The following is a 22,814-nucleotide window of genomic DNA, read 5'->3' on the forward strand; positions in this document are numbered from 1 at the left end:
CCATTTTTTGAAGGCATTGAATTTGCAGACAGGCTGACCATATTATCACTTGTAAAACAACAATGGGACACTACATTAATCAAATGTGGAGGTGAGATGTCTCAATTGACCCAAAGTTAATTATTTATTTTTGATATTGATAAATATTTTTAATATTTTTTTTAGCGTGTAATAGATAACATAATTGATACAATTAATTATCAAATATTTGTCCTTCCTTTATGAACTTTTATATAGAATTAATGATCATATCTTTTTCCACCACTGAGCTAGGTCTTCCACAGTAATATATATGAATCATATGATCGATCATGACTTTGACTACTAGCTAGGTCTTGAGTTGAGTTCATATATGCATGGGAAGAAAAACAAATCAGAACAAGCAACAATTAATTAAGAGACTAAATTCTTAACTGGCCGGGAGTTTCGATGAAACCGTCAATTTGTTTTATCAAAGTTAGATAGGCAAATGATTTCCGATTTGGCTAATTTTTTACAAAGATGATCTATCAATGAAGATGATTCTTGCGAACGGTTCGGATCGACACAAAAGGACTCGTGTAGGCCCCAACAAGGTCATACCTCAACTTATTTAAGTTGAGGTATACCTCAACAGAAGGAGCCTATATATATATATATATATATATATATATATATATATATATATATATATACACACGTCAAGTATTAAAGGAATCAATAGTCATTCTTTATAAGGCAGACTGTGGGAAGACTCTTTCATCAGTTGCCCCACTCCTTCAATTAAGGAGAGATATTAGTCGTTGATTATAACTTATAAGACATACTGACTGACTGAAACGCAAGAAAACAAGACCAAAATTCCAAATATGTGTCAAAAGTTTAAAGTTCGTTGGTCAAAGTTAATGTTTTATAGCAAGGAAATAATGAATCATCATAGAAAAATTGGAGGTACCTAATTTCCTAGAAATTAAGTCGAAAATACGGAGGTAATAATGTAATATCATACATGTACATAGAAATATAGAATGGACTACATGAACTCTAGTTAGGTGCGTAGTTGGAAAAATGGGGCTGGGGGACCTAAGTATTCATAGCCTAATATATATATATATATATATATATGTATATATATTTTTTGTCTGAAGCCTAATATTAACTGGTATCAGAAAAAAAAAAAAAAAAAAAAAACACTTCTCTCAAAATTCTTCAAAATCACACTCTATGAATGAGTTGGGGGGGTGCGATACTGGGCCTGAGGGTAGGGGATTGGCTGGAGATGGACGCCCAGGTGGGCTGGAACTTGTGAGCTCTAAAATTTGTGTAGAGATTTTTTATTTTTTGGGCCAGGCCAGGCTATAGCCCAGCTTATGCCACTGAAAGTATGCAAACCCAGAATTGGACACTAGCTTTTATCTTGGTTATCTCGTTTTCCCTTTCCATCAGCAATGAAATTTGAAGGAATGATGTGAAACCATTTTGCTAAACTCGTGACCATCAAATGGTAAACTTTTTGGCACACACTCTTTCAGTGCAGGCTCATCAGTGAAATTGTTCATACATATATACTTGAATCATGGAGGTTAAGGTAATCAATTGCTTTTTGAAAGTAGCATTTCACCTCATGAAAGCCCTCTTTCACTGTCTGGTCTCTGTGTCAGCCTTCAAACTCAGGTAGAGATTTTGGTATTATTGACTTGGTCCACCAATTTAAGGCACACAATATTGGCATGGTAAAGTTCTAAAGGCCACATCATTGAGATGCTATTGCTTGGCATGGCAAACTCAAGTCAGACCATTGGCATGCTATTTTTTGAGCCATTTTAAACTCTTACATATCTTTGTCATGATCTACCCCTTTTGGTTAAACTAACTAATCAAAAACAATTTGCAGTTAAGTAGAAAGAAGACTCCAACTAAAATTTAGACTCTTTATTCCATAAAAGTAGTACCAGCAGACTCATTATTACCCTTTCACATCCTCTCTCACTCACTCTAATGATCAACTCCCTTATATTTTCACAGTGAACATACTTCAACAACATAAGCTCCTTGCAGTGTTTTGCCTTCTCCTTATGCTCCCTACCTTAGTTTGGACAGGCGCGTACTGAAGAGGCAGGGAGTACCAGGAGGAGACAAAACACTGCAAGGAGATTATGTACCAAGATGATATTGAATTATTGATCAAGAGATCTTCTTTGGTACGTGCCTCTCCAGCAGGTCATTCAACAACAAAATGAGTCTCAACCTCCTTCTACAACAGGTCACTTGACAACAATGAGGCTCAGCCTAAGAAAACATAAATGAATGTTCATACTCATATATGGAACTCATGGATAGCTCATGGTTGGAGACGAAGTTTCAACCATGAGTTGCGTGAGTATGAACACTTATCTCTGTTCTTAGGCTGAGACTCATTGTTATTGAGTGACTGAGTTCTTAGGCTGAACATTCATCACCACTTCTTACTTCTTAGGCACCGATCGAGTCATTTCGCAGGTAATTTTTTGTTTTTTGAGTTGTCAAGTTTTCTTATTTTCTTGGTTTCTTTGAAAGTAGAAAAATGGTTTTCCATGTTTTATACTAATTGAGGGAAGGGAAATGACTAATTGAGTAGGCATATACATATAAACTGGTACAGCTTTTATTTATTTTGCAAAAAATTAAATCTCAGTACACTCCATGTGAGGTACGTTATTGATAAATGGAAAATGTATAATAAAGTGAAAACTACAAATCTCAAATTCAGTACTCTTAAATCATGACCAAGAAAAGAAACTTACATATTACGGAATGTATACTTCTTTAAGTGTCTATAACTTTTATCACATAATATATCACGTAATAAGAGAGATAGAGACAATAAATATATATACTCGTAACATGAAAATTTTCTTCCCAATCAAGAGTTGTATAGAGCTTTAATTCCTTGAATATCATCTCCATGCAAACCCTTGGTCATGCCACTTGGGATGGAGGCGAACATGATAGCTCCCTCAACCGAGCTATGATGAAGTCCCAAAAGGTGCCCAATCTCATGCAACGCCACCGTTTCCAAGTCAAAATAACCTTGCAAAGGCCCCGCAGACCAGGACTCATCACCATCGTAGTGGAATCTTCCATCTGACGGTGAAAAAGCATGGGCCAGGATCCCACCTGGGCCATCAAACGAGCTCCCATCTCCGTGATCACCACTGTGAAAACTAATCTTCAAGTCGGCGTTCTCAGGGCTTTGGGCCTGGCTAAATGTGAAGTGGGTGTTGGCGGCCCACGTTTTAAAAGCCTGTGAAACAGGGCCCTTGGCCCCATCTGGGGTGCCAGCAAGAAAACCATAGGTGAGGTGGTACTTAGTGGAAGGCCATTTTGGGGCTCCAGGGAAGAAATCATAGTGAGCTACTGTGTGAACGGAACCATGGTTGCCATGGTGGTGCTTCTTCTTCCCCGATCGCATCCACGTGGTACCGTTGACGATATCCGCCATGCCACAGCGAGGCTTCATCATTGTTGAGAGTGTTTTGGCATCCAAAGTTCCAGTGGCCTTGAGGTGATAATTGAGCTGGTATGTTTTAATGGCCGACTCCAACAAGTCATCAAAATCATCATCATTAATGGAATAATGGGTATTGTTGGGGTGGTTGGTATAGCTCAAGTAACCAAACATTTCAAGGTATTTTTTGAGGTCTTGGATGCCTTTGACCTTGTCACCCTTGTGACAATCCTTGAGATGCTCTAGGAACTCAAATGAGGATGATTTTTTGTTGTGGGAATGTGATGATGATGAAGTTGCATGAGAAAAGAGAGAAAGGAGGATGAGAAGGAGAGTGCATGTGAAGAGAGAAAGGGTGCTTTTTGATGCCATTTCTTGTACTACGTACGTACTAAGAATTAATACTTGATTGTTGGATGTGCAGAACATTAATATTTTGGAGCTATTTATAGGCCTGTAATGAGAATATATAATATAATAAAAGTTGGTGATGCAATGTTAATTAATCATTGGGATCGTTTTCGACATTGAGCTGAGTCTTCCATGCATATTGCACAGTAATAGAATGACTTTGAATAGCGTCTGCCATAGCTTGGTCTCGAGGTTCTAGATGATCATTTGAATCGAAGAAGAAAAATGTGAAGTACACATGCACCTAAGAGACTAATTCTTAACTCGGAGTATACGGTATGTATTACATTAATTAAGTCAAGTCATTCCAAGGGAGACTGTAGGAAGACTCTTGTAAATTGCCTTACAACTTAATTAAGTATACTTAACTGGAATATATACATATTATTAAGGACTAATTAGCATCAACATATGGATGAAACAAGACCTAAATTCCAAACTTGCGTCAAGGTAATGGAGGTATAGACATCGATATTGTCCCTACATATAACATCCTAGAAAAGATGAATTAGGTACTAACATATCGTAATACATATATGTACGTATTGTATACAATGGGACAATATATGATGTGGAATTCACAATTCCATATTATAGTACTATTGGATTTTCTCTTACAATGATATAGAACTCATAATATAAAATTCATATTATTATGAGAGGAGAAAAACTTTTCTATAAGAAAGATAGTTATTAATGCATATGAAATCATCAACATAGGTGAAATCATCAACACAGAGGAAAGAAGGTTTGGGACCAATAATCGTCCTATATATTGGTGATGCCACATCAGCTATCAATATTACTGGAAAAAGAATTCCTCACAAGACATGTCGATTGTGAATCCATATTACTGTGGGAGGAGGCCATAGAACTGTGTCCCACACAAAAATTAGTCCAATAGTTAGGGGAAGAGTTGGGAAATTTGGGCTGGCGGGCCAACGTATTTTAACTGGTACGTAGTTTGTAAGAGGGAAAAGAAAAATATATAGTAAGTTGAAGCCATCATCCCAATTATGCCTGCTTCTGGGACTAGCTAGCTAGCTCCAGTCATGTGAATTCTTAATGGAGAATTAAACGTGCGTTTTCTTATTTTTTGGAGGTACGTAATTTCCTAGAAATGAAGTCGAAAATATGGAGGTAATATCATACATGTACATACTACATAGAATGGAGTGCATGAATTCAGTTAGGTGCGTAGTTGGAAAAATGGGGCTGGGGGACCTAAGTATAATAAAAATAAATGAATATATTCAGAGCCTAATAAATATATATATATTTGTCTGAAGCCTAATATTTATATTAACTGGTATCAGAAAAAATAAAAACACCTCTCAAAATTCTCAAAAATCACACTCTATGAATGAGTGGGGTGCGATACTGGGCCTGAGGGTAGGGGATTGGCTGGAGATGGACGCCCAGGTGGGCTGGAACTTGTGAGCTCTAAATTTGTGTAGAAATTTTATATTTTTGTGGGCCAGGCCAGGCTATAGCCCAGCCTATGCCGCTATAAGTATGCAAACCCAGAATTGAACACTAGCTTTTATCTCTTGGTTATCTCGTTTTCCCTTCCCATCAGTAATGAAATTTGAAGGAATGATGTGAAACCATTTTGCTAAACTCGTTACCATCAAATGGTAAACTTTTTGGCACACACACTTTCAGTGCAGGCTCATCAGTGAGATTGTTCATACATATATACTTGAATCATGGAGGTTAAGGTAATCAATTGCTTTTTGAAAGTAGCATTTCACCTCATCAATTGCTCATCAGTGCACGCCCTCTTTCACTGTCTGGTCTCTGTGTCAGCCTTCAAACTCAGGTAGAGGTTTTGGTATTGACTTGGTCCACCAATTTAAGGCACACCATATTCGCATGGTAAAGTTCTAAAGGCCACATCATTGCGATGCTATTGCTTGGCATGGCAAACTCAAGTCAGACCATTGGCATGCTATTGTTTGAGCCATTTTAAACTCTTCCATATCTTTGTCATGATCCACCCCTTTTGGTTAAACTAACTATCAAAAACAATTTGCAGTTAAGTAGAAAGAAGACTCCAACTAAAATTTACTCTTTATTCTATAAAAGTAGTACCAGCAGACTCAGTATTACCCTTTCACATTCTCTCTCACTCACTCTAATGATCAACCCCCTTATATTTTTCACAGTGAACATACTTCAACATCATAAGCTCCTTGCAGTGTTTTGCCTTCTCCTTATGCTCCCTACCGTAGTTTGGACAGACGTGTACTGAAGAGGCAGGGAGTACCAGGAGGAGGCAAAACACTGCAAGGAGATTATGTACCAAAATGATATTGATATAGAGATCTTCTTTGGTACGTGCCTCTCCTGCAGGTCATTCAACAACAAAATGAGGCTCAGCCTCTTTCTACAACAGGTCACTTGACAACAATGAGGCTCAGCCTAAGAAAACATAGATGAATGTTCATACTCATGCAACTCATGGATAGCTCATGGTTGAAGCCGAGGTTTCAACCATGAGTTGCATGAGTATGAACATTTACCTCTGCTCTTAGGCTGAGACTCATTGTTGTTGAGTGACTGAATTCTTAGGCTGAACATTCATCACCACTTAGGAACCGAGTCATTTTGCAGGTAATTTGTTGTTTTTTGAGTTGTCAAGTTTTCTTATTTTCTTGGTTTCTCTGAAAGTATAAAACAGGGGATTTTCCAACTAAAGTCCAAGTATTCAGCAGAATCAGCACAACCTATTTTTTTTAATTTCATTCCTTTCTTATCGGTTTCACTATCGAGTTTTGGTATCTTTCCAAAGAATAGCTTCCATTAGATAAGTAATGGCACTTCATATAGACTTTATTACTGAATTAGGAATTGGGAAACTTGTTTAAATAAAAAAGGAAGTTAGATATTGAATTTGCTCCTATATAATCTTCCAGCTTAAACATCAAAGATATTAATGAATTACATAAATCTTCTTCCCTGTCTCGCATAGAATCAGGACATCAATATTCCAGAGCAAAGATTGAAGAACCTTAAAACCAAAGATTGAAAACCACAAAATCTGTTCAAATGTGTGAATCATTTTTCCAACTCCTTACACAGGCATCCAAATAGGCTCGTCCATAAAGAATATCTAGCTATAAAAAATACGCCGAGTCTCAAAGGACTACTCAATATCAGTATCTAACCCATAAAACAACAATGGAAATGAAGTTCAGCAAGTCAATGGATGAAACTGAATGCGCAACACGATGTATCACATAGAACTAAGATCAAATCTACATAACTGAAAACTAGAAGAAGAGTATCCCAGCTCACTTATACAAAGTAAATTGAAGAGTAACCAATTTCACCATATCAAAATTGGTTAGGTTTACCTCACTTATGAGAACCATTACCATTCACAGCCAATTCTAATTCACCTGCCTTGTACTTTGCCACATTGCTCTCTTCTTTAATCTCTTCATCATCATCATCTTCAGAATCCAAAGTAAACTGGCCATGATTATCAAATTGGTGCGTTTCCACGCCAAGTGGCTTATAGCTCGAAAAATCACCATGGTCTCCATTTCTCCTAGCCATAATTGAGTACACTCCCGCAACCAAAACCACAAGAAAAGCAAGATGGCAATTGAACTGAAGCGTGGCAATGGCTCTAGCCCTGTGATACTCAGGGTGTCCCTTACACTTGATCGTGTAATTCCCTCTACTCTTTTCGTGCAATGAGCACCCATGAGCTATCAAATTGGTGTAAAACGAAATACCCATTTGCAAAAACCACGTTCCTTGCAGAACCAACCCCACCCCACGAGCCAATTTTGGGTAATTCAATTTTGGGTGATTGAGTTCAAGCATGGTGGAGAATATACAAACAGCGATTGGCACAAGCAATAGATCAAAGTACCGATTCTCAATCCCACTTGTGTCTTTCCTTTGGAGGTAAAACAACATAAACTCTTCAACAAAAGCGAAAAGACCAACCAAACTGAGCAATGGACAAAGCAAAGTGGAATTTGTGAAGTTTACCAGGAGACCCATGATTGCGTAGAGCAAGAAGAGCGAGGCGATTGCTAGTAATTGTAATTGTAAAGCCGAGCCGACTCGATCGCGTGAGTCGAGCGCGTCAAAGAATGAATATAAAGAATTGAGGATGAACAATAAGGACATAACAGAAGCAAGGAGGAAATAGATAGACGACGCATGAGACTGCGTCGTTTGCTTTCTTGAGGTTGAAGATTGTGAAGACTGGTTGGTCTGAATCGAAGCTAGAGGTGACGAAGGAGTTGAATCTTGGTTTGGGTTCTTTTGGGTTGATGAAGAAATGGTTTCGTACGCACCCATCAGAATCAGACCGCCGGCGGCGGCTGCAAAAGTGAGAAACCCCATTCTTGATCTTCAGTACGGAGATCTTGAAGGTCTCCAATGGCGTTCGTTTTCTGAGACGGTCGGGTTCTTGTTGTTGTCGATAATTGCGTCAATTGTCAGAGTCCGACTCTGTTTTTGTTTGTCTGTTTCCATTGACAATTGTAAGATGGAGAAGTTTGACTTTTGGGTTGGTTGATTCGCATTGGTGCTTCCGTGAATCTGTCTCCGGTACGTAGTAAGCTGTTCAATTTTGGACCCTATAATTTCTCCAATTGTGAAGCACAATAAACTGGGTTCTTGTGCACTATCTATGGGCCTGGGCCTGTTCATTCCTCCATCTCCTTAGCCCAATTCAAAATCTTTTTTTTTTTTTTTTTTCTATTACACTTCTCTTACTTTTCTGTACAACAGACCTTAATTTTCTCTGTTATAAGTTGTAAAGGTAAATTGTCATGCTCTCTGTAATAATGAGTTGTAAAGATTAGTACTTTTTATGAGAGAAACATTTGTGTGGTTATTGTGAAGCCACCCTCACTATTTCAGAGGAATTGAAGGCTTTTTTGAGTTTCAACATTGAAAATTATTGAAACCATTTAGACCCAAAAAGCAAAAATCAAAAATCAAAACAGAAAATAAAATAAAAAATAAAAAGAAAGAGGAATTAAGTCCAAAATAAAGTTGTTTGGACCCGATCAAAATCTCCTATTGTGAAGCCCAACATAATTGATTGGGATCTTCTTAGCCCATTTTTAATATATTTTTTCCTTTTATTTATTTGTGCTTTTTTGGTTGTGACTTTTGAGTTGATTATTCTACAAGCTGCACCTCGACAATTCTATGAAATCGAAAATAAAGTCGAACAAAAATTTAAAAGTTTACAAAAAAGCCAAAAATTAAAAATTAAAGGAAAAAGACAGAGGAAGAAAAACGTGGGCCGGATAGGATAAAGGCGTTATCCGGATTAAAGTGATAACTGATAGGCCCAATCCAATAAGCGGGACCCTCTGCAAACTCTTTAACCATCTCTGCAACTTTTCATTTTTTTTTTTTCCGAACATTTTTACTTTTGTTGCCCTTTTTTTGGCATGATGGTTTTCTTTGGTTCTTCCTACGTTTCACTAAAAAAAAAAGATGTATTTCTATGCAAGGATCATGGCTACTTTATCTTGGCTTTAAGTTTGTACAAGGGATTAGGCTCTTTTGGGAATGTCATAAGCATTTTATCAATATATATGTGGTGTTTTAGAAAAATATATTTTAACAACCAATTTACTCTTTAACTAGAAAAAACAATTGTATTACCTTCTTCTCCGGCAACACATGAGCTTATGAGCCAATACAAATACATTTAAAATAAAGAAAGTTCATACAAAAATTACTTTATTCTTTAAAAAATATAACAATATAATTCGTATTTGAACGCTCTATGTCACTACATACCAATGACTATAACAATTTAATTGGAGTGTTTGAACGTTGTATGAACCATTAAAAAGAAAAAAAAAATTGATAGACCGATTAGCCTTTTATACAACCAAAGGTCCAAAAGGGACATGAATCCGCTCATACCCTACACCCGCTTGCAGAAGATATAACCTCCGCGTATTCTTTTTCTTTTATTTTATTTTTGTTTTTGTGATTGGCCTATCCGTTTTGTTAAACTGAAGGAACACACAATGGTAGCTGGACCGTGAGCCTTTAAGCTATCGTGTATAAATGCACAAGTCCTATACACAATATCTTAATCTACTGCTTGACCTTCCCTCTACTCAAACACCACGGTAAAAGAAGAGACATGAAGATCAAAGGGCTTGTTCACTTTGTTTATGCAATCTACCTGGTCACTGTTTTGTTGGGTATCCAAGAACCCGTACATGGACGCTTGCTCTCACTTAAGAAACCCGACCCAGATAATGCTGCTGCCACTGCTCGTTGGTTGGTCTCTCAGAATTCCTGGGGTGTCTTAAAGTAAATCTCTCTTGCTCTCTCTCTCTCTCTCTTTCATATTGTTACTGTTGCTCTACACCCTACAAGTATGAAGACATGTTTTCTTGCTAATTAGGGGCTCAATTTGTTAGAATAATTGGCTGCTGGGTTGATTATCTGCTCTTTTATTTTTTGATTACTGATTAAGAACCCATTAGTATGATTTGATTTGGTTTTTATTGGTCTATTTGGCTATGTGATTGCCAACCTCAAATGGGTGTGTGAAACATGGTTGGGTTTTTGAAGGATTCCTTGCTTTCATTTGTGCATAAATGAAAACAAGGGGTTGATTGCTTTCAGATACATCCAAAATTTTGGTTGACTTATTGCTGTATAATGGTTTCTGTAAAGCAAAAAGATAGACAAGTGTTCTTTTGTTCTTGAATTTAACTGAACATCATTGGATCATTAAGATCCAAATATAATTCATGTGTTTGGAAAACTTAGACTGGAAATTTGAAGCTTACCTGTCCCTTTGTTTTCACAGCACCATCTCAAGTGACTTGGGAGGAGCACCCTTTGGGTAAGTTTTATTTTTTATTCTGAATTTCTTATTCTTAACAATATTATTGTGTTACTTTGTCAATGTCTTTAAACTTTCAATTGCTTTATTTGGATATAATTCTGAGTGCTAGTTTCTGTGTGTCTTGTGTTCACACTCATGACTCATGAGCCAATTTTATCCCAAAACAAACGATATCTTGCTTGTTGGCTCAAGGCATGACATAAACTCCTATTTCTTAGTTTCCATTCTTCCTTTCTATTCTTATTTACATGACAGTGTGTCCGTCATGTATATTACCATTTTCTTCCCTCTGTGATTCTAAGTTTGAATAGATTCATTCATTGTGCCTTGCCTCACAGAGTCACGATAAGGCTCTAAATATGTTTGCCTCAAATTCTTGTTTCTCAGTCAAAATAATTATCAAAATACAATGCAGGAATGTGGTTTCATTCAGCGATGGGAAACCTGGGAAAGGTAGTGGTATCCCATACTTCTACTTGACAACTCTTGATCCCACTGCAAGAAATGCACTGAAAGACCACAGGGCTTCATTGACAATTAGTGAGCATCCTATTGGAACTTGTGGCAAGATAGACCCTGAGAATCCAACCTGCGCAAAGATTACACTTACAGGAAAGGTGTGTTGAAACAGAAACTTTATTTATTATATATGCTGAGGAAAGAAGAGATAAAAGGAAAACTAACCTTGAATATATGACATTTTAGTTGAAGTATGCTGATAAAGATCCCAAAGAAACAGAATTTGCTAAAACTGCCTTGTTCTCCAAGCATCCAGAGATGAAGGGTAATTACACAACACTTGATATGTGGCCAGAGCATAATTTGTCCATTCAGCTTTTGCTCACAAACTAAAGTGACTCTTGTTTCTGTTGGATGGTTTCAGGCTGGCCCAAGGATCACAACTTCGAGTTCTTCAAATTAGAGATTGAGGATATCTTTTTGATTGATTGGTTTGGTGGTCCGAAACCTCTCACTGTGGATCAATACCTTCATCCCAAAATGTGAGTGTCAAAGCAGTAATAGACAGTAGCTAACATATAGCAAAAGCATACTAAAAATAAATGTACTGTCATATATTCATATCTGAATGAAGAAGTTTAGTTTCATGTCTCAAGTGCTTATTTTAAATTTGCTGATCCTTTTTCTACTTCCTGAAAATGGGTATCTGCCATCTACAGGACAGAACAGGCCTTCATTCTGGGATTACTCATCTGATTGTGATCCCTCTTGCATGTTTATAAGTTGGATCTGCATTTGAATTGTGTATAATGACTATTGTAAACTAAAAGAGACAACTGTATAGTCTGTATTTTCTGTAAATGGTCACAAAAATGTGCCATCCTAATATCCTATTATCTGGTAGAATGATAGGAGATAATAATTTGTTTGTACAATGGACCTTAATTAATCTTCTCTGTTACAAGCTGAAAAGGTAAATTGACACTGTATTCTCAGAGATGTTTTCGATGTCTTGTAAAAGGCTTATTTCACTTATCGCTTGATCAGTGTGTATGTTTCATTTGGTCGATTCAAATCAAGATTATGACTTTCTTAAAGTCACCCTTAGTATTTCAGATGAAATACATTGCAACCCTCTATGCTATCAGTGTAATTACATTTATATATAATCTTTGAAGGCTTTGGGGAATGTCATCACAATGACATAATGTTTGAATGTCGATGAGATGAGAAGTTGGTTGAATACCAGTGAAACATTAGACCCAAAAATTAAGACTGCAAAATAAGGTTTTTTGTTTTTTTTTTTTAAAAGTAGTCCACCATGGTGGCTATGGGAAGGACATGGACAGTGAAAGAGATGAACCATTACTCATGAAAATATGTACTGCCTGCTCAAAAGGGTAAAAAAGTCACATTATTGACAACTTTTTAGATGGGTATACTGAGCAAAAAGGTGGGTACAAATAGACCTACACTCCTGCGAAGGAGGCCATGCGCGAATCACGTGATTAAAGATAGGGATAGATAGTCGTTACAACTTACAATTGGCTCGTTAACGTTCACCCGCTTCAACTTGAAGTCTTGGAACAGAGCACTCTTCATCTTCGTCTACCCCATGAAATGTTGCTTCGTCTAACTCACTTTCCCACTTCCTCACTCCCGCCAAATTCTTTAACAGACCAATCACTTTCTCCCTTCTTTTTATTCCCAAAAACCCATCTCTCCCAAAATCCTAAACCCCCCAAATTCACAATCCGGAGCTCCACCACCGATTCTCAAACCCTTGCACCCAAGTCCGCCATCCAGCGTATCGCCGAAAAGCTCCGGAGCCTCGGGTTCGCCGAAAATAACCAAAAACCCAAACCCCAACCTGCTACCAACTCTGCCGGAGAAATTTTTGTTCCCCTGCCGGAGAAATTGCCCAAGTACCGGGTCGGGCACACCCTCGATTCCAGCTGGAGCACGCCCGAGAACCCTGTCCCGGAACCGGGCACGGGCAGAGCGATTTCGAGGTTTCATGAGTTGAGGAGGGAGGTGAAGAAGCAGAGGGAATTGGAGAAGAAGGAGAGTAAGGGCAAAAGGGAGGAGAGAGTGCCAACATTGGCGGAGCTGAGTTTGGCGGAGGACGAGTTGAGGAGGCTGAGGACTGTTGGGATTGGACTGAAGAAGAAGCTGAAGGTTGGAAAGGCTGGGATTACTGAAGGAATTGTGAATGGAATTCACGAGAACTGGCGGCGGTCCGAGGTTGTCAAGATTGTGTGTGAGGATTTGTGTAGGATGAACATGAAGAGGACTCATGATTTGTTGGAGGTTAGGCTTCATTTTGGCTATTTAAGTCACCATTCTTTTGAATTTCATGGTTTGGCCTTTGCAATGCTTTCGCTTTCACATTGTAATATGATCACTTAATTGGATATTCATTCTTTATACAGTATAAAAGCAACCCACTTGTTGAATTATGGTTTTGAATTTTAGTTGTTCTGACTTTCTCAGAGAAAAACTGGAGGGTTGGTTGTTTGGAGGTCTGGAAGTAAGATAGTATTGTATAGGGGAGCGAACTATAAGTATCCTTACTTTTTGTCTGATAAAGTGCATGAAGATTTGGCGAATGATACTTCCCGTAACGAACTGCCTGATGCACACATCGACGATGGAGAAGATATGAGCCGTTCATCCAACAGAAATGAAGTAACTTCTTCCTCCATACCAAGTCCAACCAATGAAAGAGCTCACCCATCCTTAGTACAAGGTGTCGGTTTGCCAAATAGATATAGGTTTCAACTGCCAGGCGAGGCACAACTTGCAGAAGAAGCTGACCGCTTGTTAGAGGGACTGGGGCCGCGATTTACTGATTGGTGGGGTTATGAACCACTACCTGTTGATGCTGACCTTCTACCTGCCATTGTTCCTGGATACAGGAGACCTTTCCGCCTTCTTCCATATGCTGTACAACCTAAACTAACAGATGACGAAATGACCATATTGAGGAGACTTGGTCGACCATTACCATGTCATTTTGCATTGGGTGAGTTTGGCTTATAATGTTTCAACTCTTGTTCTCTCGCCAACATTTGGTTACTAGCTTTTTGTTTTTTACAGGCAGAAATAGGAATCTTCAAGGTTTGGCTGCTTCCATTGTCAAGCTCTGGGAAAGATGTGAGATTGCCAAAATAGCTGTTAAAAGGGGGGTACAGAATACTAATAGCGAGATGATGGCTGAAGAGTTAAAGGTTGGAGATAAGCTTGGGAATATCTCATCAATGTTACCTATCTATTATAACTCTAATACATCATTGCTTGTAGTCTTGTCGTTTTATAATTAACTGAGTTGGCTTGGGACTCCTATTTCGTAATGCTACTTTTAATTAATGTACTCTGTTGCAGAGGCTGACTGGAGGAACTCTGATTGCTCGGGATAGAGAATTTATTGTTTTGTACAGGGGAAAGGATTTTCTTCCGCCTGCAGTTTCGTCTGCCATAGAAGAGCGGAGGAAGGTTGGAATACATACTGAGAAAAAGTTTAGTACGTCAGCTACAACTGTACAGGAGCTTGAACCCAGGACTGGCCCAGAAAATAAACATGACCGGACCTATGATCATAAAATAGGCCTTCCATCTGAAAAAAGAGAGCTAAAGTCTACTGAGGCAGCTGTCAATAGGACTAGCATTAAATTGTCCATGGTATGTTTTTTTTTTTTAGATGCTACAGTTAGGTGATTTCTGGGTCAGCTCATTTTTGTTTTACAAATGGCATATGTTAAATGAACAGGCTTTAGAAAAGAGAGCAAAGGCAGAGAAACTTCTAGCAGAACTGGAAAAAGCAGAGACCCCCCAACAACCTGAAATAGATAAAGAAGGTATAACTGAAGAAGAAAGATATATGCTAAGGAAGGTTGGCTTGAGAATGAAGCCTTTCCTACTGTTAGGTGAGTTATGCCATTTTCTTACTTTAACTCAGCAGTTGTTACATGATTATTTCCTCTTTTAGGATTAAATCACAGGTCATACTGAAAATCCATCAAAATATGTGGCTCCTTTCGAAGTGGTTCTGATAAGTATTCTCTTTTATTGCTCAGGTAGACGAGGAGTATTTGATGGGACAATTGAAAACATGCATCTTCATTGGAAGTATAGGGAACTTGTTAAGATAATAGCTAATGAGAAAAGCATTGCAGCTGTTCACCAAGTAGCACAAACCTTAGAGGCAGAAAGTGGTGGGGTTCTAGTGGCAGTGGAGAGAGTGAATAAGGGTTATGCAATCATTGTGTATCGTGGAAAAAATTATAGCCGGCCTGCTAGTTTGAGACCTCAGACACTTCTGAGTAAAAGACAAGCAATGAAGCGTTCTATTGAGGCACAGCGCCGTGAGGTAAACTTTGCTTTTCCAGCTTCTCATGTGCATTTCAGCTATTTTCCATTATCAACCCGTCTCCTCCAGCTTAAACTGTTTAAAAAAATTTTAAATACAAATTCCCCCACACACCCTGCCTCAAAGAGAATGGATTGATGGCCAAGTGATCTAATTCCATAATTTTCCATGGCCAAGTTAAAGACTTAAACACATACAAGGTGATCCCCCCCTATAAACTGATGACAAGGGTTGGCCTTTTTGGTTGGAACTCTGCTTTAAAAGGTTACGGTGGACCTGTCAAGTGAAGTACTTAGTTACACTGACATGTAAAATTTATTATAAGGATCTTTGCTCAATCTAGACTTCTATATTTTGAAGACAAACTATTGACATATTTATTTGTTTATTTCCCATTTTATGTTCTCTCCATTTTCATATCTACTTCAGCATCTGATTCCTCCTTTCTTTCTTTTTTTCCCGTTTTGACCTGCAGTCCTTGAAACTTCATGTTTTAAGGCTTGACAAAAACATAGATGAATTGAAGCTTCTGGTGGTGAGTTGTCCTGTGTTTCTATATTTCTATTTATCCTTTTCTCTTTCAAAATCCTATTCCAGTTGTGCCCATTTGAAATGGGGAAAATTATGCATTATTTTCTCGAACCAGGGTAAAGACAAAGAGGCAGACAATTTGCACTCCCTTAATGAATCAGGAAATCAACTGGTGAGTGGTGAGCTATCTCTTGTGTATGTACTTCTATGCCCTTCAAACCAAATTAAATGTTATAAGCTGAGATAAAATTAACAGTTTTGGCATAAAAATTAGGTCGCAGAGGAGGTGAACTATGTCCAATCAGAAGAATGTTTGAGATCAGATGCTGAACATAAATATGGTTCTTTCTCTCATTCTGTTGAACCTGCTTTTCATGAAGAGAATGTTGAGGTAAAGAGTATGCTAATATGTGAGACTTGGTGTTCATTCTGTATAAATATTTAGTGATATGTGCTAATATGTGAGACTTGGTGTTCATTCTGTTTAAATATTTAGTACATCCTTCTTAGTATCTTCTTCAAAATTGGCGTCTGAAATAGTGCATGTTTTATTTTTCAAGGCTAGAGAAAAACATGGAGCTCATGCAACTCCCATGAATTTAAATGATGGAATGGGTGCTGTGGTGAATGGTCAATTAGCCACACAACAGGATAGCTTGACTAGTTTCTCTTCCATCTGTGATGAAGATGAGACTGGAAAAGTTGAGCCAGGATCTTCAAATGAATCAGTTACAAATGAAACCGATGCAAATTTGTTCAAGGATATAAATGGAGAAGTTGGAGCTAGAGATAAACAAGAAGCTCATGTGACTCCTATGAATTCAAATGATGGAATGAGTGCTGTGGTGAACGAATTAGCCACACAACAAGATAAGGTGATTAGTTGCTCTTCAACCTGCGATGAAGATGAGACTGGTAAAGATGAGCCAGGATCTTCAAATGAACCAGTTACAAATGAAACCCATGCAAATTTGTTCAAGGATATAAATGGAGAAGTTGGAGCTTTCGTCTCTACATCTTACCCTGAAGATGTTACGGTAATATGAAGTCCTATGTGTGTTTGTATTCATGATCTTTTTTCATTTGGCAACTCCTGATGGTGTATGATTTATGTTTCAGTCATATGGTTTGAGCAATTCTCCATTTGTTGAGCAGCATCATGTTTCTGATAATGAGGTCATGGACTCATCGGGTAGGTCTGGCAATAGTGAATCAGAACCGTCAGTCCCAATAATGGTAAGAAATATTTTAAATGAGTTGCCTTCAAGAGCTGTGCCTCTTTCCAACAACGAGAGGCTTCTTCTGAGAAAGCAAGCCCTCAAGATGAAAAAACGGCCTGTGCTTGCAGTTGGTAATTTTATTTCCATTTTCCCTCCCTCTTATTGTTAGTCTATCATGCTAAAACGGTTGTTTATTTGGTAGGAAACTTCTACAACTTTGGCACCACTGTTTTTTCCCATTATTTGTATATGCTTAATACTGCTACATTAGTAGTTAATATAAGTTAATTGTAACGACAGAAAAGTTTGGAACCTTACATTTTTATACAGCAATTATATATACTGCTACCCCTTATGAGACCTCAACATTTTGTAGGGAGAAACAATATTGTAACTGGTGTTGCAAAAGCAATCAAGGCGCACTTTGAGAAGCATCCTCTTGCCATAGTGAATGTCAAAGGCAGAGCAAAAGGAACCTCAGTCAGGGAAGTGGTTTTTAAACTGGAGGTGAGCACGCCCAAGTTCCTCCTCTTTCTTTTCCTCCCCATTATGCATTTACATTATAAATTGGCTGATTCTCTCTCTCTCTCTCTCTCTCTCTCTCTCTCTCTCTCTCTCTCTCTCTCTCTCTCTCTCTCTCTCTCTCTCTCTCTCTCTCTCTCATATAGCAAGCAACAGGTGCAGTTTTAGTCTCCCAGGAGCCTAGCAAAGTTATACTTTACAGGGGTTGGGGTGCTGGAGATAATCCTGGCAATAATGATAAGAAGAATGCAGGTAACATGGGGAGAAAGGTTGCTACTAAGGGTGCTGTGTCACCTGAACTCTTGGCGGCAATAAGACTTGAGTGTGGTTTGCAGTGTCACAAAAAAGAAGATGGAAGTGCTTAGGTTGGAACATAAGCTTGTGCCAGAAGGTAGCACTGCAATCATCCCTCCCTTGATCATTGTCTACTGTAAAGAGCATGCACATACACTCACCATAATGCTTAGTTAGCAGTCACCAAAGCTGATGATCATCTGTAGAGCGTGAAGATATCCGGAAACTCCTCCATGCTTACTTCTTTTCGGTAATCCAGGATATTTTGAGGGGATAATTTTGGAAGAATCAACAAGCATGTTAGCTCTTTAGTTATTGCTTGTATGCTAAATTGATGATGGTACCCTCTGTATATACATTGATCGTTTGCTGCAAGAAGAGAAATACAGGCGCTCTGTTGACATGACATCCAATGGCTGATATTGTTACATTGGAAATCCAGAGAGCTGGTTTTGGGTTGAGTTGAGGTTCAGATTAGACTAAAATTGAATTGTTGTAAATCCAGCATATCCAGCCTCTGTAGCTTTGAATTTTTGTAACATTTATAAACATACATGAAAGAAAGAAAAATGTTAATGTAAAGGTGTGGGTAATGCTAGCTCTGAAATTGGTGAGTAAGGTGTTTATTTGGAGCCTGGTGGAGGCCAAAACCGCCTGATTTCAATTTCATCTCTTCAGGTACATCCGACAAGAAGTCTTTCATTTCGGTTTGTGTGGACCCATCCAGCCTAGATATGGACTATATGACCTTACAGGCCCCGCCATTGCTGCAAGCCTGCTTGCCTTTTTTCCTTCTTTTTGCTGTTGTAGAATATTCAAAACTTTTTTCTTCCTCATTCTTTTTGACCTTTAACGCTTTAGAATTGTCTAATCCGCATTGCCCTTCGGTATGTTATTTTGATTGGTTAGTCCCAAAGCAACTTTTTGATTAATTAGTCCCATGACTAGAGCATGTTCTTTTACTGTCCGCCCCCAAATTAGTCAATTACTAGTTTTAAGTACTACACAAACTGGCGCTGGTAAGAAGGTAATATACATATTTGTACGGTTTCTACCTGACCTGGTCCTTTGAATGAATGGACCACCAATACGTCCAATATTACGAATTGAACCATGTGGTTCTCGTTTGCAAGTTCTTGTTGTGGGAAGGACAAATTCAGAATCCCATGATTGTAATTTGTCGAAGCTACCTACCACCACGCCATGCCCATTGGTTCATCCATATTAAGGCTTGTTTCATAACCTTTGGTTTGTTCTTGCAAACAATGAATAAATAAATGAAAGATGGATGAGAGCAAGGAATTGAAAGAGAGTTTTTTTTTTTTTTTTTTTTCTCATTTTTCTCCTCTCACATTCTTCTCTGTATTTAATTAAATGAAAGATACTACTTAACATATGCTTTAGCTTTTACTTTGTGTGAAAATTATAGAATGTGAAGAACAATTAATTAATTATCTCATCACATACTAAGTAAGAACTATATATATATATATATATATGCTTAACATTAATTAGATCTACATGCTAAATTAGCAAAGCGTGTGACTAGTTTGTTGGAGTACTAACTATTGATGCAAAAATTCATAAGAGAGAGGTGCAACAACTTAAATGGATGATCTGACTGATGGAGAAGCCTTGTTGGATGATGATTCGGATGATAACTTGTGATAATCAAGACTTGTTGGATTATTGGTTGTTGCTGATGAGATCTTCCTGCATGAACACAAGATCAAATAAGATGGACTGATGTGGTACCAGCCAAATATGCGCCGATGATGAAGTCAGTGATATGTATTTGATAGTGTTTAGGTAAGAACAAGCAAAAACAAGGAAGAACAAGTGATGAACTTGAGAAAATATGGAAGAACAATGCAAGATCTTCTGGGATATTCTCAGTTGGTTGTGTGTAGCGTGTAAGAGATTGTAAACAAATTGTGAACCCATTCCTTTGTGCATATAAGTGAGTTTATATAGACAAAGGAAGTGGTAAATGTTAAGTTACCTGCATGAGGATGAATGGCTAAGAAGAGGCCACGCATTCGGTCATGAACAGTAGCATGCACAGCTGCCCCTATCTCTGCATTCAATACTGCATTGAATGCAAATATGGAAGATCAAGTGGAATGCCCTAATAGTCATGGTTGTGAGCTGAGATGTCTCATCTATCAGAAGTCATGTCAAGTGCACTTGAGTATAGCGGTTCATCCTAATCGTGATCTTCTTAGAATGGTAGTGGGAGGCCGAGCCGAACACATATGTCCCCATGTGTAATCGGATCGGATGTGGACAAGTCGGGCTGAGCCAATCAGGTAGATAGTGTAGTGAGCCCTTCAAGTGTAAACCGACTGTGACTGGAATTTGAGAGAATTATCACCAAATGCCGAGCCGAACTGGGTGTCCACTTCATGATGGATTTCTCTAAGTGTAAAGCAACAGTGTTGATCGGTTCGGATCGGCGGGAGGCAGTCCTTAAGCTGAGCCGAACACATGTCATTCGTGAATCTTCCATGTATAATGCAATCAGATGTGCCGGATTTGAAAGGTAGGTCATTGGGCCGGGCTGAGCCAAATGGTCGAGGTGATCCGATGGTGGCAAGATTGTCAAAGCAAGTCTGATCATAATCGTTCATTGGGCCGGGCCGAGCCGAACCAAATGGTCAAGGTGATCCGATGGTGGCAAGATTGTCCAAGCCAGTTCGATCATAATTGATTCGGGGGCCAAGCCGAAGTGATAAGGCAACTGGGGTGGCTGACCAGGTCAACCGTTGACTGGTCAAGGTACCATGTAGGATCTCTGAGGCGGTGGACTGGAACATCCAAGCCGAACATATGACTTTGTAAATGACTCGTGTACAATGATCATCTTGTCTAGTTTGATCAACAAAATGATGATCTGGCCAGAGCTGAGCCAAGCTAAAGTAAGTTGTACAATCGTCATCTCATCTGGCCAAGTCGAACCAAGATGTACAATCATGGTCTCGTCTGGCCGAACCGATCCGAGCTGAAGACATGGAAGTGATGTTCCAGGTTCTAATAGAATGTTTGATGGTTGAGCTGTGACTGGAGAAAGATGATCCCCAGATCCGAGTCAAAATGATGGTGTCCGAAAAAGATGGTCCCTCGAATTCTTGGTGGATCCCAATGTTGGTTCAGATTGGACATGAGTAACCCGAAAGTAAGAGCCGATCTCAAATGTGCATGTTTGTTGGCATTGCTGAGCTGACATGATGACATAGATGACTGGTCTGACCAAGTTGACTGTTGAAAAGTTAGAACAAAAGTGAAACCTGTCATGCCACGTGTTGGTATGTGATTGGCCATTGAATCTACGTGTTTTTATCCACAAACACTAACTAAGAACTAGCTTAACATTGATTAGCAAAACGTGTGACCAATTGTTGTATGCACAACATGTTGCATTTATACTGTTAAAGACATGAGTGGCTCAGCTCGATCCGAAACAAATGAAAATGACAGTGTTGTTGTTTCACACGCGCCTTGATTGCAGATGAAGATGGCCATGATCTCTCCCTAGCTAGCTAATAAGTGACCTATTTTATTGAAGAGTCTCGGGCTTCATGAATGAATATCATCATCACACACACCACATACTCTTTCTCTCTCTCATCATCACACACACACATAAACTTTCTCTCTTTTTCTCTCACTATAGATGTCAGAGAGAGAGTGAGTGAGAGAGAGAACAAAAAACCTAGAATTTGCTGCCTTTCTATCTTTCAACGCCAGAAGGCAAGAGCAATGATGATGTCCTCCCCTTACCTTCTTTATCGCCATCATTGTTCCCACACCATCTTCTGCTTCACCCTCAACCACCCCACCTCAATACCCAAAGCATCATCATTATCACCAACAAAGAAGAAGAAAAGGAAGAGGAAACGAAAAGAAAGCTTTTGCTCAGAAGGAACCCTAGCCTAACTAGCTAGTGAGTCAACAACATAACAAAGATCGACTTCTACGTACGTGTTTCAAAGATTTTCAACTAGTCTTTGATGCGCTTTTGGGGAATCAAGCATCTTGGTCCGACGACGATTTGCCGTATCTAGTGTTTAGATCAAAGTAAATCGATTTATCAAGTTCTTGCCTGCACCTTTTTCTATTATTCCATATATTATATATATATTTATAGATGGGTTTCTTAATTAATTTGTTTTGATTATGTTAAGTTCGTACTACTACTTTGGATCTTCTTAGGTAGGTGTAAGGATTTATATATATTGTTCCTGGTTTTGTGTTAAAATTAAGCTAGGTTATTTAAGAACAAGTCACCTGTTTGGTAAGATATTTTCTTCTCTCATCTCTGATCAGCTGGTAGCTAGGAAGTCTTTTGCTATCTCTCTCTCTCTAGCTTACTATATATATATGCTTTTGAAGATATCGGATTTGTATGGTTCAAATTAATGTCATGATGAAATGGAAATTGATATGTCTTATCCAATTGATAATTAGTATATGGTTGATTCCTAAGTATTGATTTCTACTTAATTTCACTGCTGAAAAAACTTGATTTTATTGCCAACCAGAGAACATAAAGATTGTTATATATGTTCTTAAGGCTTCCTACTTGATTTCTAAGTACTTGATCATCTACCTATAGGATCCACATTATTAGGGCTTGCATATAATTAATTAAGATCGAGATTTTCATATGGGAATTTAAAAAGA

At 38.4% G+C, this 22,814-nt stretch overlaps 3 protein-coding genes and 1 pseudogene across 3 annotated transcripts; 2 read left to right on the top strand and 2 right to left on the bottom strand.

The window, feature by feature from the left end:
• Positions 1 to 2,832: 2,832 nt before the first annotated feature.
• On the bottom strand, positions 2,833 to 3,838 carry LOC147288650 (metalloendoproteinase 3-MMP pseudogene; annotated as a pseudogene).
• A 2,918-nt stretch (positions 3,839 to 6,756) lies between these two features.
• Positions 6,757 to 8,531, bottom strand: LOC147288651 (plant viral-response family protein (DUF716)). Its single transcript, XM_086241758.1, has 2 exons — positions 7,237 to 8,531; positions 6,757 to 6,890 (listed from the first exon to the last, which is right to left on the bottom strand). The coding sequence occupies exon 1, from the start codon at positions 8,243 to 8,245 to the stop codon at positions 7,238 to 7,240; it is 1,008 nt and encodes a 335-aa protein (XP_086097884.1). The 5' UTR covers positions 8,246 to 8,531; the 3' UTR covers positions 6,757 to 6,890; position 7,237.
• A 1,378-nt stretch (positions 8,532 to 9,909) lies between these two features.
• Positions 9,910 to 12,248, top strand: LOC147288652 (Pyridoxamine 5'-phosphate oxidase family protein). The gene is made up of 6 exons (XM_086241354.1): positions 9,910 to 10,192; positions 10,698 to 10,733; positions 11,152 to 11,353; positions 11,442 to 11,520; positions 11,620 to 11,737; positions 11,915 to 12,248. The coding sequence occupies exons 1-6, from the start codon at positions 10,020 to 10,022 to the stop codon at positions 11,949 to 11,951; spliced, it is 645 nt and encodes a 214-aa protein (XP_086097480.1). The 5' UTR covers positions 9,910 to 10,019; the 3' UTR covers positions 11,952 to 12,248.
• A 518-nt stretch (positions 12,249 to 12,766) lies between these two features.
• On the top strand, positions 12,767 to 18,800 carry CFM2 (CRM family member 2). Its single transcript, XM_086241108.1, has 13 exons — positions 12,767 to 13,505; positions 13,689 to 14,220; positions 14,295 to 14,425; positions 14,580 to 14,876; positions 14,965 to 15,121; positions 15,272 to 15,564; positions 16,040 to 16,099; positions 16,211 to 16,267; positions 16,370 to 16,486; positions 16,656 to 17,132; positions 17,215 to 17,446; positions 17,692 to 17,822; positions 17,984 to 18,800. Exons 1-13 carry the CDS (start codon positions 12,816 to 12,818, stop codon positions 18,200 to 18,202), a joined length of 3,393 nt encoding a protein of 1,130 aa, XP_086097234.1. The 5' UTR covers positions 12,767 to 12,815; the 3' UTR covers positions 18,203 to 18,800.
• Positions 18,801 to 22,814: the final 4,014 nt, after the last annotated feature.

The sequence above is a fragment of the Dryas octopetala genome, chromosome 4 (genome assembly GCF_963921425.1).
Source record: "Dryas octopetala chromosome 4, drDryOcto1.1, whole genome shotgun sequence".
Taxonomy (NCBI): Eukaryota; Viridiplantae; Streptophyta; class Magnoliopsida; order Rosales; family Rosaceae; genus Dryas; species Dryas octopetala.